Source organism: Primulina tabacum, chromosome 6, assembly GCF_025594145.1.
Source record: "Primulina tabacum isolate GXHZ01 chromosome 6, ASM2559414v2, whole genome shotgun sequence".
NCBI lineage: Eukaryota > Viridiplantae > Streptophyta > Magnoliopsida > Lamiales > Gesneriaceae > Primulina > Primulina tabacum.
Window position 1 is genome coordinate 1,795,156 of NC_134555.1, and position 14,868 is coordinate 1,810,023.

General features: G+C 35.6%; 2 protein-coding genes across 2 annotated transcripts; both read right to left on the bottom strand.

Moving 5' to 3' along the window:
* Window positions 1-293: 293 nt before the first annotated feature.
* LOC142548567 (expansin-A6-like) lies at window positions 294-2,332 on the bottom strand. Its single transcript, XM_075656954.1, has 3 exons — window positions 2,074-2,332; window positions 1,245-1,569; window positions 294-958 (listed from the first exon to the last, which is right to left on the bottom strand). Exons 1-3 carry the CDS (start codon window positions 2,240-2,242, stop codon window positions 649-651), a joined length of 804 nt encoding a protein of 267 aa, XP_075513069.1. The 5' UTR covers window positions 2,243-2,332; the 3' UTR covers window positions 294-648.
* Window positions 2,333-6,051: 3,719 nt separating this feature from the next.
* On the bottom strand, window positions 6,052-14,411 carry LOC142548568 (uncharacterized protein At5g02240). Its single transcript, XM_075656955.1, has 7 exons — window positions 14,184-14,411; window positions 7,539-7,810; window positions 7,425-7,461; window positions 7,244-7,341; window positions 6,873-6,934; window positions 6,611-6,734; window positions 6,052-6,524 (listed from the first exon to the last, which is right to left on the bottom strand). Exons 1-7 carry the CDS (start codon window positions 14,236-14,238, stop codon window positions 6,405-6,407), a joined length of 768 nt encoding a protein of 255 aa, XP_075513070.1. The 5' UTR covers window positions 14,239-14,411; the 3' UTR covers window positions 6,052-6,404.
* Between the last annotated feature and the right edge of the window lie 457 nt (window positions 14,412-14,868).

Genomic DNA, 14,868 nt, shown 5'->3' on the forward strand with positions numbered 1-14,868 from the left:
GATGCTCAAGTTGTTTGACATTATTCCCTTATAGTCTTTGTACAAAAATGCTCAAGTTAACAGGGATTCCCACTCACCAATCTCCATATATTTCTGTCTTCTATTGTATATATCAAATTTTTTTTTTTTTGTAAAATTGGCCAACTATACACAAAAACCCATATGAAATTGTATCACAGATCAATTTTTTTAAACGGAAATTCAATCTGACCTGATTTCTCAATAAATATTATTTTGTATGTCAGAAATATTAGGCCATCTAAAAGAAACTCTTGATATTATTAATGAAAACGAATCGTAAAATTCGATAATATAAGTGGTCACACACAACAAACATTAAAATCAAAAGAAAAAAGAAAATTACACGGTAAAATGCAAATTTCTTATATGGTAATGACAAACTGTGGGCTAACATATCTTTAACCTTTTGATGCAAACTCTCTTTACCCTAACCAGAGCCAAGTAAAAAAAGCTGCAGGGTACAATACAAACTATATATTATATAATTACTTTAAGATTCACCCGCAAACTTCAATATTTTTCCCGGTAAAAATGAGAAAAATACAAGGCGGGAATATTCAATTTAATATTATATATAATATCATTCCCCTAAAAATATAAACTATAATTTGGATTAATTTTTCCACCTCAAACCCTAAAATTTTTGCCTGTGAAGGTCTGGCCGAACTGCCAATCAGCCGGTGCCACGTTGTAGGAGGTCGACGTTCGGCGGTCGGAAGCCGTGACTTGGAAAGACAAGGCCTGACCCGCTAGAACGACATTGGATTGCCAGTTTTGGCCCCAATTGCGGCTCAAGGGTATCCACTGGGTGTTAGTACCTTTAACGCCGACCCGCACGATGTCCCCTGCACCGGCGACATTGGTCACCAGAACCAGATTGAAGTAGCGGAAGCCGTTTATTGTGAATCTAATTCCTCCTTGCTTTATGCACGGCATCCTGCATTTAATTGAATGAATGGTTAAAATCCTAGGTCCGGTGGCGTCGTTTTAAAAACCCGGATTTATGTACACCAGCACGTGAAGTATGCCCAATTACCTTTTACCCACGATTGTTTACCTAATTCACGGAATCCCTGTAATGCTAGAAGTGGGCCAAATCTACCTTTTTCAACTAACAAATTTTCACTAAATTTAAATAACAATAACGCAGCACAGGTACAACAAGCGCGTGTTATGTATGGGCTTGGATTACCAGTAGTGTTGGGGATAGAATATCTCATTACCGTCGGAAGTTGACGGGGACGATTCCTGCGCGGTACTCGGCGATTTTCAGGAACATTGGCATAGCGAGGTCGAAGTGGGTCCGAGGAGGATTGCACCAGCCGCCGTTATCGTTGGGTAGAGCGAAGTTTGGGGGGCAAAAATTAGTAGCAGTGATTAGAATGGAAGGGCTGCCAGGATGGCACCATTTGGGGTCCTGGGCCGCGTCGCACTTGATCTCGAAGCACGATCCGCAGCTTAGGCCATTGTTGAAGAGTGCTGTGCTTAGTGCTGCTGTGTTCACCCCGTAGCCTTGGCTGTACAGATTCCCATACCCACAAGCACCACCTGAGAACACCGTCAAGTCGTTGGATTTAACACCGAGTATATATATTATGTATGAGTATGACGATATAATATATATTGTTTTTCTGGATTTGAACTCTTTGGTTTTACGTGAAACAGAACGTTACAGCTGGAGGGAGTAGGGTAAAGACAAAGGATGAGTGTAGTGTGTGCGTGAGCGCGACGAAAGGGAAACCCTGTGAGATCCCAAAACCCACACGCACGAGCAACCTGTGAAGAAACAGTTGCAAAAGGCGAGGTGCGTTCGTTGGGAGACGAAAAATCGTCGTTTGGTTTTGAAAGGAAACCTAGATTTCAGAAATCCATTTTTGTAATTCTACAAAAAAACATACAGGATTCAAGCTTAACGAGTTAGGAACGCAAGTAATTAATATAGAGCATGAAAAAGAGGCAACATAAACAGAGCAATATAGTGAGCACAAAAACTATCAACTGTTGGGTAAAACAATAAAAGCGCACGAAAAAGAAAACGAAATGAGTTGGTACCCATTGTGCCGGAAGCGTCGCTACCACCATAAAAGGTGGCGTGAGCCGTCTGCCATGGACCTCCGCCGTAAACGCCTGGGATTCTCCCGCGAGCATTAGTCAGAAAACAGAATAATAAAGTGAAAATGCAGAGCAGCAAACGCATTTTAGCTGCCATTCTTCTATCCATCAACTGTAAATATGCTACTAGAGAGAGAAAGTGTGAATTTCAGAGGGAGAAAGGAAATGGTGCGCTTGGAGGCGAATGGAAAGCGGGAATGAGATGAATGGGCTATTTAAGGAGGGGGGGAGGTTTTCCGCATAGCTCCAAAGGGCAAAAGGCCACAAATTAAAGTTAATGGTATTTCTACCGATAAAGTATTCTCTATATGCGAAATGGGATAATTTGATATATATTTAGACCTAGAAGTAATAATCTTTAACATATAAAATAATAATTTTTTTATTAGTTTCATAGGTACGATATTTATCTCACAAATTTGATTTGTGAGACGGTTTTATAAGAATTTTCGTGCTTTTTTAAAACATTAATGAGATGCTACCATGACAATATTATGTTGTGGTGTTATGGTCGGATATTTATCAATATACGTGAAAATTATTAATTTTTTATTGGATTTATGTTATACATATTGAGTAATGTCGTGACAAAAAAAATTTTATGAGACGATTTTATTAGTCAATTTTTAGACACGCTGATCTCTTATTTGGGTTACATATGAAAAATTATTACTTTTTATTCTAAAAATATTATTTATTATTGTAAATACGAGAAATGTTAATTGATTTCAAACGTTAAACCCCCTCACAAAATATCCAATACTCTGAAATTTCATGTAAAAAAAACATTATGCAACTTATATTTTATTATTATTTATTTAGACATACATACATACATACATAAATATATACATACATACATATATATATATAATAAATTCCTGACATGGTACTATATTGTCACATTTTGGCTGGAGAATTTTCCATATTTGAACAATGCTTTGGTGGAAGAATATAATTTGTGCACAGTAATATTGGATGTTGTAATCAATAAGACTAGACTGTTAACAAGTAATTATCAATTTTTTTTTTTATCAAAAACGATTGAAACATAAAGATCAAACTATAATATGATTAAACTAACTCAAGTTTATAATTAACATGAATAGATCTCTTGTGAGACGGTCTCACGAATCTTAATCAGTGAGACGGATCAACCCTATTGATATTCACAATAAAAAGTAATACTCTTAGCATAAAAAGTAATACTTTTTCATGGATGACCCAAATAAGATATTCGTCTCACACAAATTTTTGGCTAACATTAATTACATATTTTATCACGTAGTCTGAGCTTAAAATGCTACAGTAAATTCATAACAATCATACCGGGTAAAATGGAACTTGAGATTTAATATTTTCGGAAAAATAATTTTAGAAGCCTTTAATTTTTTTAGGAAAAAAAAAAACTCTATAACCATTCCCGAAAAATATTTCAAGTACGTTTTACTAAAAAAAATTATATTCAAAGAGTAAAGCAAATAGAAGGAGTCCATCTCCGACCTAAATCAACCAGTTCGTCAATTGGCCTTTCAACTAAATAATAAAGCTTTTGTCAGGGGAATTAAGTATACACAAATACTTCTGATTAGTAGAATAAAGTGAAAAATTGGTAAATAAAATTATCAATATTACTTAAAATTTCATCTTATTTTTAGGAGATTGCCTCAACAATATAATTAGCGGTTAGTATTTATCAATACATACGTGGTCGACTGAATAATCAATGAACCTCACAATGGTATACGAGTCCACCAAACTTACGTAATTTGAATTATTTTTAGCAGAAAATAATAATGTTGGAATTGGAGGAAAAAATGGTTTGGTAAATAAAAACTCCAACCATTCCACATGTGAACTAACTTAATGATTTCATCTTTATCTTTGGCCCTTGCATGTTTCGTTCCCATAGTGTATTTTCATTAATTAATTGATGTGAGTTGCCTAACAAAAAAAAGTATGTGCATTAAATATTCATTTACGAGAATTACTATATTATTGTGAGAATTTCATTTAGAAACGATAAATTTAATTTTTGTAGATGTGTTTTAAAAAATATTATTCCACTTATATGTATGTATGGCAAAAATTTGTTTGAGACGGTCTCACGGGTCGTATTTTGTGAGACGGATCTCTTATTTGGATGTCCATGAAAAAGTATTATTTTTTATGCTAAGAATATTAGTTTTTATTGTGAATATCGGTAGGTTGACCGGTTTCACAGATAAAGATTCGTGAGACCGTCTCACAAGAGACCTGCTCATATATGTATACATTGATAAAACAACACAACATATTATTCTTATAAGTCAGATTTCTATTTTTATTGTCCATGTGTTAAACACAAAAATTTTTGTGAGACGGTTTCACGAGTAATTTAGTGAGACAGATATGTTATTTAAATCATTCATAAAAAAAATTATTTTTTTAATTTTTGTTGTGAGACAGATCTTCTATTACAATTTTTTCCCCTCGTATCTCATCGATCATATATACCACAACTTTAATCAAGTCGTCCGTTAATTACTTTTACTTTCTGTTAAAAACAGTGTTGTGTCGAAACTTACGATTATAATTATTTTAAAAAATGTATATTTATTTATTTTTCTCTAAAAAAATTCTGAAATGTGAAGTGAAAATCAGCTTTAGATAGACGAAATATTAAATAATTGGAGGATTGTAAACATTGGCACGTTGACATTAACAAGTTGGACTTAGCTACTAGAGCTTAAACTATATATTCTTCGCTTCAACTTTACATGTAAATCAGATTTTTCAAACCATTGTTTAGGGGCTCGATTAAATTTAAAAATTTGGATCCCAAGACAATAAAATGTGTTTTTTTCCCCTTTTGATTAAAGGGATAGAGTTTTTTAACACTAAACTTATATAATGAACAAAGTAGAATGAATTTTAAATGTCTATATCAGTGAGTAAACTTGAAATTCATCATCGTTAACCTGAAACATTATATAAACATGTAAAGAGCGAATTTGGAGTTTATGGTCTTACTTCTCTAAAACTACAAAAAAATACATTTGAAATCTTTAGATTTGAAATCCATAAATCCAAATATTGTATTGTTTATCCGAATATACATATTAATATATATATTATTTAACGAATCTACACTTGCAACAAACTTTAAATGAATATAATGTTAATCACATTAATTATAAATTATTACTATTAATCTCATACATTATGTGAAATGAGGTATTATAAAACTCAATTAAAGCACACTCTACAAACTTGTTTTCGATTGAAACATTACAACATATTGCAATGTCATATATGAAAATCAATGCAAATCAAAACTATGTTATATATGATTTTTTTACCTCAATCCAACCTACTTCTTGAATCTATACAACAAATTTCTAAGTTCTAAAGAAAATGATTATGAAATATATTTTGGTACTAAAGAAAATTAGTAGTTTATTTACATCTAATAATTTATGGATCACCGTCAACCCCTAAACAGATACATGGCGGTTGACTTTTATGAAGCACATTAATCCCAAAATATTTCAAGTTTATATAGCCCAAAAAGGTTGACTTTTATCAAAACGAGAATGAAAGTTCAAAAATATAATTAATTACAAAGATCTTGCTTCCGAATTCCGGATCGTATGGTTAATTTTTTGCAAATTGTACTTTATCTAATGCACGTAACTATATCATATTCCTTAGCCATAACTAATTTTCGTTCTGTCGAGCCAAATTACATGCTCGAAACATTTGATCAACATTTGGATCGATGAATTTCAAATCGAGAAAGTTCATGATCCATATTATTTGCTTATGTATGTTTGGATATTTTCGGATTTACTGAGGTCAAAGTGAAGGATTATGAAACCTCGTAGATTAGAGACATCTGAAATCTGAATCATAATCCCTCTCTTCAAACCCAAACAATTCACTCCAAACACAACCTTATTGTATTAAGATAGAGATATTATCAGATTCATATTCGTTGAAGTAAAGAAGCATAAATTTCCAGTACTAGTGTAGGACTTGCGTACCGAACTGTTGTCATAAGCAAAATCTATCAAAAGATCACACACATAAACTGATGGTTGAGTTACTTAGACCAAAGAATGCAGGATACAACTGCAGCGAAGGTCGATGTTTCGTGAAAACAGAGAAGCACTTGAACACAGTATACGATCACAGTGTTTCTCAAATCTCAAATTTTAAAATTAAGATTACCACAAGTTACGAGACAGAAGACGGCTAGCATTCAATTGATAGGCTCCATATACGCTGAATCAGAAACGAGCAGTGACTTGGGAAAATAGAGCCTTAAAATCCTTCGTCGGTGGGCTCCTTCCCTCAAGTTTTGAAGCCAAGTCAAATGCTTTAAATTTCAGCTCCTCAAAGTTCAGTGCCTGTCCATTCACAAGTTTATGCTATCAAGAAACGGTATGGCGAAGCTGGAAATGCATTGAGAAAACAAACCAATTGTGTTAGCCACCTGAATGCAAACTTCCGCAAGATCAGCTCTTGAAAGTGTCTTTGTTTCAGTTTGAAGAAGCTCATCATCCTTTCCAACGAGTAGCTCTCTTAGTCCACCTTCTTTATCTTGCAAGCCTCCAGCTCTAACCAATAAAAGAGGCATTCAGAAAGCGGCCCAATTTAGGAGCAATGGTCATTATGGATAGTATTCATTCCTCTACATCGTATTTGTGGTATTTGTACAGTTTTTTGGGGGCGAAGAGGAGAGAATTTGGGAATACCTGATAATGGTATACGGAATTCCTGACTCGGACAAATATTGCTCTGCTTTTCTCTTCCAGATCTGTGTTGAAGATACAGGAAGTTACTTCCAGTAATCGTTTTGATGATAAGTAAGTAATCCTACCCAATATAATATCATGTTTTAACTTGACTAGCAGGGTTGAAATGCATTAGGCTCCATCGGATATTCAAAGATGCAAAACGCCAAGTGACTCTCGATATATTTCTAAAACATGTTTAGCAATGATGTCTTTGAAGACACCTTTTTTGTGTGTCTCTAAATGATTTTTCAACTCCTTTATACAACTCTAATAACTGAAAGCACTCCCTTTAGCCCAGTAAAGGAGGTGTCATGGCGAAAAATACAAACCAATATATTCCCATTTGCAATGCTATTCAACTGATGATTTGGATTTGTTCCTCCCATTGAACCAACCAATATGATATACTTCACTCCAGCAGTAATGGCTGTCGAACATGAACATTTTATAGTTCTTTAATATTACATGAAACAAAAAATTAAAAAAACAGAACTCAATGCACACCCATACCAGTATCTATTTGGTTCTTTTGTCCAATCCAGTCCACCTGGAAACAAATAAAAAGATGAAGAAACGCAAGAGCCTCAAATTAAAAGCAGTCTGATAATAGGCCAAAATACTAACCTGTTCAGGGAATTCTCCATCGTCAAAATAAAATTCAGGCATTCCCCCTTTTGGAGGGTCAAACCCTGGTTTCATTTTCGGTACAGCACTTGTTAGTATTATAAGAACATCTACACCTTGAAATACTGGAATAAGGCTCTCGGCATTCCTTATATCTGCAACATAAATATCATCCGCTCCCCCAATTTGTTCCTTCCTCTCCTCGGTTTTTACCAAACCTCTAGTAACATACTCATCAGATTTCTCCTTCAATTTCTGATAAACAATTCGTCCTGCAACGCTCAAGCAAGTAAGCACAAAATTGAAACCAAGAAACTTCATGCAGTCATAAAACTCCTGTGCTAGATCTCAAGCTGCTAAAAGTAACCCATACCAAGATTCTAGTGCTCTTCTTCATTCAGATTCGAATTGAAGAAATTTAACTTGTCGATAGTGGATTTTACATAAGAAATGGAGTAATATGGAGTAAAAAAAGGCAGGAAAGTAAACAAATATGAAAATAACATATACAATTTTCTCTCTTCTCTTTTACTTTTCTTTCTCCAACACTTGAAACACGGTTTTTAAAAGACAAAATGTGCATCTAGACTAAAGATGCAGTGTCCTGTTGAGTATAATAGAGCTTAAGTATAATTGAGCATAGTAGAAAACGTGTTTGCTGTCTTAGAGCTTCTTCCATTTATAGTGCTCTATAAATAGTGGTTGAATAGTAAACCAATGTAACTCTCTTTTCTAATTCAATAAAACGGATCTTCATATTTTGGCTCCAAGCACAGCTTCAACATGGTATCAGAGCTGCGGAATTTAATCTGGGGATTCTGGCAAGCTTTGCGTGACTGGTGATTACCATAGATCGCATTTTTTTTAGCTGTGATTTGAAGATCTAATTCGATTTCTCCACTCCTGCGAACATGGCGAATGCAAACAATTTCAATGATCCGATGACCATTCATGCTTTGGACACTCCAGGTTTGAATCTAATTACTGAGCAGTTAACTGGAGTTGAAAACTACGGGATTTGGAGTAGAGCGATGCTAATTGCGTTGCGTGCAAAGAACAAAGTTGCGTTCCTGGATGGCACATGTAGGCGACCAGCTGCAGGCAATATGATGTTACAACAATGGGAACGGTGCAATGCTTTGGTGTTATCGTGGATTATGAACTCTGTATCGAATGAGATTTTTGGAGGAATAGTGTATTCCACAGACGCTTCGGTTGTGTGGACAGATCTAAAGGAACAATTTGATAAGGTAAACAGTTCCAGAATCTTTTCTCTTCATCGTGATATAGGTCGCTTAGTTCAAGGCAATAACACCATCTCAAGTTATTGCTGTAAATTGAAGCAGTTATGGGATGAGTATTCTTCATTAGTAACACTACCTTCATGTGAGTGTGCTACGGCCAGAAAATACGTGGAACATGATCAACAACAGTGTCTACTTCAGTTCTTAATGGGGTTAAATGAGAGCTACGTGAACATTAGGAGTCAGATCCTCATGATGAATCCTCTGCCCACTGTTGGTCAGGCATTCTCCATGCTCTCACAAGAATAATCGCATCGATCACTTTCTTCGATTGAAGTTCCAACTTCAGTGTTTTACTCTACTCAAAATAAGGATAAGAGTACAGATCAAAAGAGAGAGATGAAGTGTGATCATTGTCACTGGACTGGACATACAATAGATTACTGCTTTCGACTTCATGGTTATCCACCGCGGCATAAAATGTATAAACCATCACAAGGAAAAGCTTACAATAAGAAATTTGGCAAGGAGTTTCAGAAGAACAAAAAGGTTCAGCGAGAAGTCAATTTAGTGGATGATGGGTCTGTTGAACAAACAACCACAGCTCCGATAGTGAATATGGCAGGTAACAATTCACATTGTGCTTCGCGTGCATGGATTGTAGACACCGGGGCGAATGAGCACATGGTTGGAGGACCCATCCTTGCTGAAAAGTTCGAAGTCTATAGCAGATTCCACTAAATCTGTGAGGATGCCGAATGGTAGTAAAACATATATAAGCAAGATAGGGACGGTACCTATAACAAAAGCTATTACACTCGAGAATGTGCTATATATTCCCAATTTTCGATTCAATCTCTTATCCATTTCCAAATTCACCAAGAGTCACCACTGCTTCGTCACTTTTTATCCACTCTTTTGTTTGTTTCAGGACCTCAAGACTGGGAAGATAATGGGGATTGGTAGAGAAGAGGGTGGTCTCTATCACTTTGCTCCAAATGATTTTTCAACATTGCAACCAAATTCCTGTTTTTTTGAAACAAGATGTAATACTTTGACAGTAGACAAACCTTTTGTTTCTCATTCCTCTATCAGCTTTTATGAATGGCATAAACGTTTGGGTCATATGTCTTTTTCGAGAATGAAATTGCTCCCATTTGTGTCCAATATTGATACGTTTCCACATTGTTCTGTTTGCCCTGTGTCAAAACAGCCTAGGTTGAGTCTACCTTTTGAAATTCACACTAGGACTTCTCGGGTGTTTGAGTTAGTACATATGGATATATGGGGTCCATTCAACACTCCTACGTACAATGGAGAAAAGTACTTCTTGACCATTGTAGATGAGTTTTCTCGAGGTACATGGGTGTTCCTTATGCATTCCAAGCTGGATACACTTGGTATGATTCGGATTTTTCTTGCCATGGTTGATTATCAGTTTTCAACCAAAGTCAAAGTAATCAGAACAGACAATGCAACAGATTTCTTCAATTCTGGTTGCAACACTCTCTTTCAATCCATTGGCATAATCCATCAAAGTTCTTGTCCATACACTCCCCAACAAAACGGACTGGTTGAAAGAAAACATAGACACATACTTAATGTACCAACATCATTAAGATTTCAGTCCTCTGTCCCATTAAGATATTGGGGTGATTGTGTGTTGACAACAGCGTATTTGATTAATAGAACTCCTACATCTGTTTTGGGAAATAAGACTCCTTTTGAGGTACTTTTCCATAAAACCCCTGTTTTTTATCATCTTCGAACATTTGGTTGTTTGTGTTATACTTCCATTTTACTAGTTGAGCACAAATTTTCTCCCAGAGCTGCTCGTTGTGCATTCTTGGGATATTCTACAGTCCAAAGGGGTACAAGGTCTTAGACTTGCATTCCAAACAGGTGTTTGTTTCTAAAGATTTAACCTTCATGAGAGCATATTTCCTTTTGTAACTGAACCTTGTCAAGTTTCTGATAACATTCCATGTACCACTCCTTCTATGGAAAATGCTTCTCCATTCATTAACATTGAAGCTGTTGAGTCACCCCCCTTCACTCATTCTGAAGCTTCAGTGAATCCACCGCTGCGAAGATCTTCTAGAACCATTGTTCCTCCTATTTGGTTAAAGGATTTCTCTTGTTCTAATCCATCTAAAACCAATTCGGCCACTTGTTCTTACCCTATATCTAAGTACCTAACATATTCGAGTTTTTCTTCATCATACCAAGACTATCTTGCTGCTATGTCTTCAGTAACAGAGCCAAGTTCTTACCATGAGGCTCTCACATATTCTAGGTGGCAGGATGCTATGAACTTGAAATTGGCAGCATTGGAGAGTAATCATACTTGGGATGTGGTTGAGTTACCACCAGCTGTCAAGCCTATTGGATGTCGAAGGGTTTACAAGATTAAACTTAAATCTGATGGGACAGTGGATCGATTCAAGGCGAGACTCGTGGCTAAGGGTTATACACAGCAGCCAGGAATCGACTTTCATGATACTTTTTCCCCAACGGCGAAGATTGTGACTATTAGGTGTCTATTGAAAGTTGCAGCTGTCAATCGTTGGCCATTGTTGCAAATGGATGTCACTAATGCTTTCTTGCAAGGAGATTTAGATGAGGATATATATATGAGTCTCCCAGAGGGCTATAAGTTACAAGGGGAGCATAAAGTTTGCAAGTTAAGGAAGTCCTTGTACGGTTTGCGTCAAGCTTCACGCCAATGGAACAATAAGTTTGCTGCTTTTATGATTGAGGCAGGCTTTCGTCAATCTCAACATGATTACTCATTGTTTGTCAAGCATGAATCAGATTCTGTTACTCTCCTTGTTGTTTACGTGGATGATATTGTTGTCACAGGAAGTAGTTCGAAATGTATTCAGAAACTTCAGAGTTTTTTGCACTCTAAGTTGCAGATTAAAGACCTTGGGAGTCTAAGATATTTTTTAGGGATTGAAGTTGCGAGATCTAAAGAGGGAATTTACTTGAATCAGCGTAAGTATCTGGAATTGATTGCAGAGACTGGCGTAGCGGGAGCTCGGCCATTTGACACACCAATGGAACAGAATAAGAAGTTCACAACCCATGAACTGGATGTTATCATGCATAAGTCTGATCATAGTGGCTCTGAAGATGATTTGTTGAAAGATGCGAGTGCATATAAACGATTAGTGGGCCGTTTGTTGTATTTGACAATTATACGACCAGACATATGTTATGCGGTGCAACACTTGACCCAATTTATGCATTCACCAAAGCAGTCGCATATGGATGCAGCCATTCGTGTAGTTCGATACCTCAAGGGATCACCTGGTTTGGGTATCATGCTATCTGTGAACAAATGTTCTTCTCTTTCTGCCTATTGTGACTCGGATTGGGCTTTATGCCCAATGACTCGTCGTTCCCTCACAGGATATTGTGTTAAATTAGGAGACTCCCCGTTGTCTTGGAAAACCAAGAAACAACACACTGTTTCCAGGTCCTCCGCAGAAGCCGAGTATCGTGCGATGGCTTCCACAACCTGTGAAATAGTATGGATCTCTGGTTTACTGGCAGACATGGGTCTCAAGTTGACAGCTCCAACGACTTTGTTTTGTGACAACACTACTGCTAAACTTATTGCAGCTAATCCCATGTATCATGAACGCACGAAACATATTGAAATCGATTGTCATTTAGTGCGTGAGCGAGTTAAGGATGGAACTATAACTACTGCGCATATTCCCACCGCTGAACAGTTGGGTGATATCTTTACTAAAGCTTTAGGGAGTTCTAAACATTCTTATCTGCTCTCCAAAGTTGGTGTTCGTGATTTACATCAACCTTGTCGCAACCGTTAATGTGCTTTCTGTGTTTTATTTTCTTCCAAGGTTGCTATGTTGTTTCGGGTTGCAACCTTGAAGGGGGAGTGTTGAGTATAATAAAGCTTAAGTATAATTGAGCATAACAGAAAACGTGTTTGCTGTCTTAGCGCTTCTTCCATTTATAGTGCTCTATAAATAATGGTTGAATAGTAAACCAATGTAACTCTCTTTTCTAATTCAATAAAACGGATCTTCATATTTTGGCTCCAAGCACATGTCCTTCAAAGGCTTAGGACACTTTTTAGGCGTGTGTCAATCAGAGATGGTAAATCCAACGTAAAATGCAAAATATAATAATTCATTTCTCTCATAAAAATTACTATTCTTCTTATAGTCATTTAATGGTTTGAAAAGTTATTCGATCATACATGATGAAATTTCTCAAAATAATTTGGATTTAGCAGATCATCCACGTGTTTAACAAAACCTGCATTTTTCCTTGTGCCTTGCACCTAAGCTTTACGACACCTATGCATCTTAGTGTTGCTTGCACTTCTAATAACTATGTCTTCAAGTCTTACCTTCTACACTGTTCAACATTGATATCTCAAAAGCACAACAATAAACTATAGAAAGAAATATAGAACTAGGGATCTGGTAAAACATGCGGACTTACAATATTTTATATCAAAGGCTCATAGCTCACATCTTTATATTAAAATTAGGCTTTGTTTGGATGGACAGATTCAACTTGGGTGAAAGAATTTTCAAGAACAAGATTTAAAACTTTAATTTCAAAAAACATCAATTTATTTTCATTGGAATCCATGGTGATTACTTAACAAGACTTTAAATTGAGAGTGGTGAAACTTAAATTCCTCTTGGCTGTGTTTGGAGGAACATAATTGGATATGAAAGAAGATTTAAAATCAAGAAAATCCAATCAGTTGAAATGATTAGTAGTTGGTGGTCATTTCAAACCCTTTAGAAATATATACAAATATATATTGGGATTAAATGAGTAATTTAAAACACCTAACTAAATTCTTCACCCAAATAATCAAAATGGATTTGAGTTGAGCATTTTGAATCCACTCATTTCAAATCCAATAGTCGAAATGCAACTGTCAATCATATTCATCCAAACTCGATCCAGATGCACCCTGAAGAATCTGAAACTCATTCAACATTCTCACGGGGGAAAATCATGCAAGGTGTGAAGAAACTATAGTATTATTCCAGACATTACAGCAATGAAAAGTTGGATCTTTTCTTACATACCTACGATTTCTGCATCATGGAGACACTGAATCAACAACTCAATTCACATTTCATCTACAATAATTAGCACCAAAATTCCAAAATAACTCCATCAAACCATTCGACACAAACAATTGGAAGAATCCCAGCAGCAAAAGTTGCCATCCACCAAAAAAAGATCAACCCCACGTGATTTCAAACAGCAGATCAAAATGGATCGAATGCATACACATGCCCGTTATAAATAAAGCAATTTTCCTACCGGGAATATAAAGAACAGACAGGGAAAAAAAATTAAGATGAAAACAAGAGGTGGGCTGCGAGGAATACTTTACCTGTTCTACCAGCAGCACCCGTAACAAGAACAGTCCTTTTGTCAAAATTCGACATCGCAAACACTGAAATTCTTCTAGAATTCCCTTCTTTCGTTAGATTTTATGTAACTGATTGGTGTAAAAATGGGAGAGCTTTCAGTTTCAGCTAAATGGACTTGTGCTGGCGACTAAAATCGATCAATATTTATGGTGTGCAGATGACCAACAAGATTGAATTTATGGCAAATAAATTTCTATACTTCGTTGTTAATGCCCTGCATATGTTTAATGTCAAAATTTGTTTCAGACGATTTTCCCGCTAATTGTATTTTGTGACACGATATCTCTTATTTGGATCATTCTAAGAAAAATATTACTTTTTATGTTAAAATTATTATTTTTTATTGTGAATATCGGTAGGATTTCGTGAGACCGTCTCACAAAAGACCTGCTCTTAATTTAATTTATTATTATCAATAACTTTTATTTAAAATATAACCATGCTAGAGTAATTTTTAACAATAATTTATGTATGATTTTTTTAATTATTTTTTCCTTAAAAATATAATGATGGAATTACTATTTCTTAAAACAAAGCACCCAAAATGTCATAATTTTCTTAAATAAATTAATTTGGGAGATATTAAATGGACAGTTGGGAGAGAAATAATAATATTCATTATGTTTGTACCCGTGACACCTTCAT

Excerpts from the sequence above, each read along its gene's own strand:
- LOC142548567 (XM_075656954.1), bottom strand. The coding sequence starts at position 2,242 with ATGGATAGAAGAATGGCAGCTAAAATGCGTTTGCTGCTCTGCATTTTC. Across the intron at positions 1,570-2,073 it reads CGACGCTTCCGGCACAATGG|GTGGTGCTTGTGGGTATGGG; the intron begins GTACCAACTCAT and ends CGGTGTTCTCAG. Across the intron at positions 959-1,244 it reads GTCCCCGTCAACTTCCGACG|GATGCCGTGCATAAAGCAAG; the intron begins GTAATGAGATAT and ends AATTAAATGCAG.
- LOC142548568 (XM_075656955.1), bottom strand. The coding sequence starts at position 14,238 with ATGTCGAATTTTGACAAAAGGACTGTTCTTGTTACGGGTGCTGCTGGT. Across the intron at positions 7,462-7,538 it reads ATGGAGAATTCCCTGAACAG|GTGGACTGGATTGGACAAAA; the intron begins GTTAGTATTTTG and ends ATTTGTTTCCAG. Across the intron at positions 6,935-7,243 it reads TTGCAAATGGGAATATATTG|ATCTGGAAGAGAAAAGCAGA; the intron begins GTTTGTATTTTT and ends TCTTCAACACAG.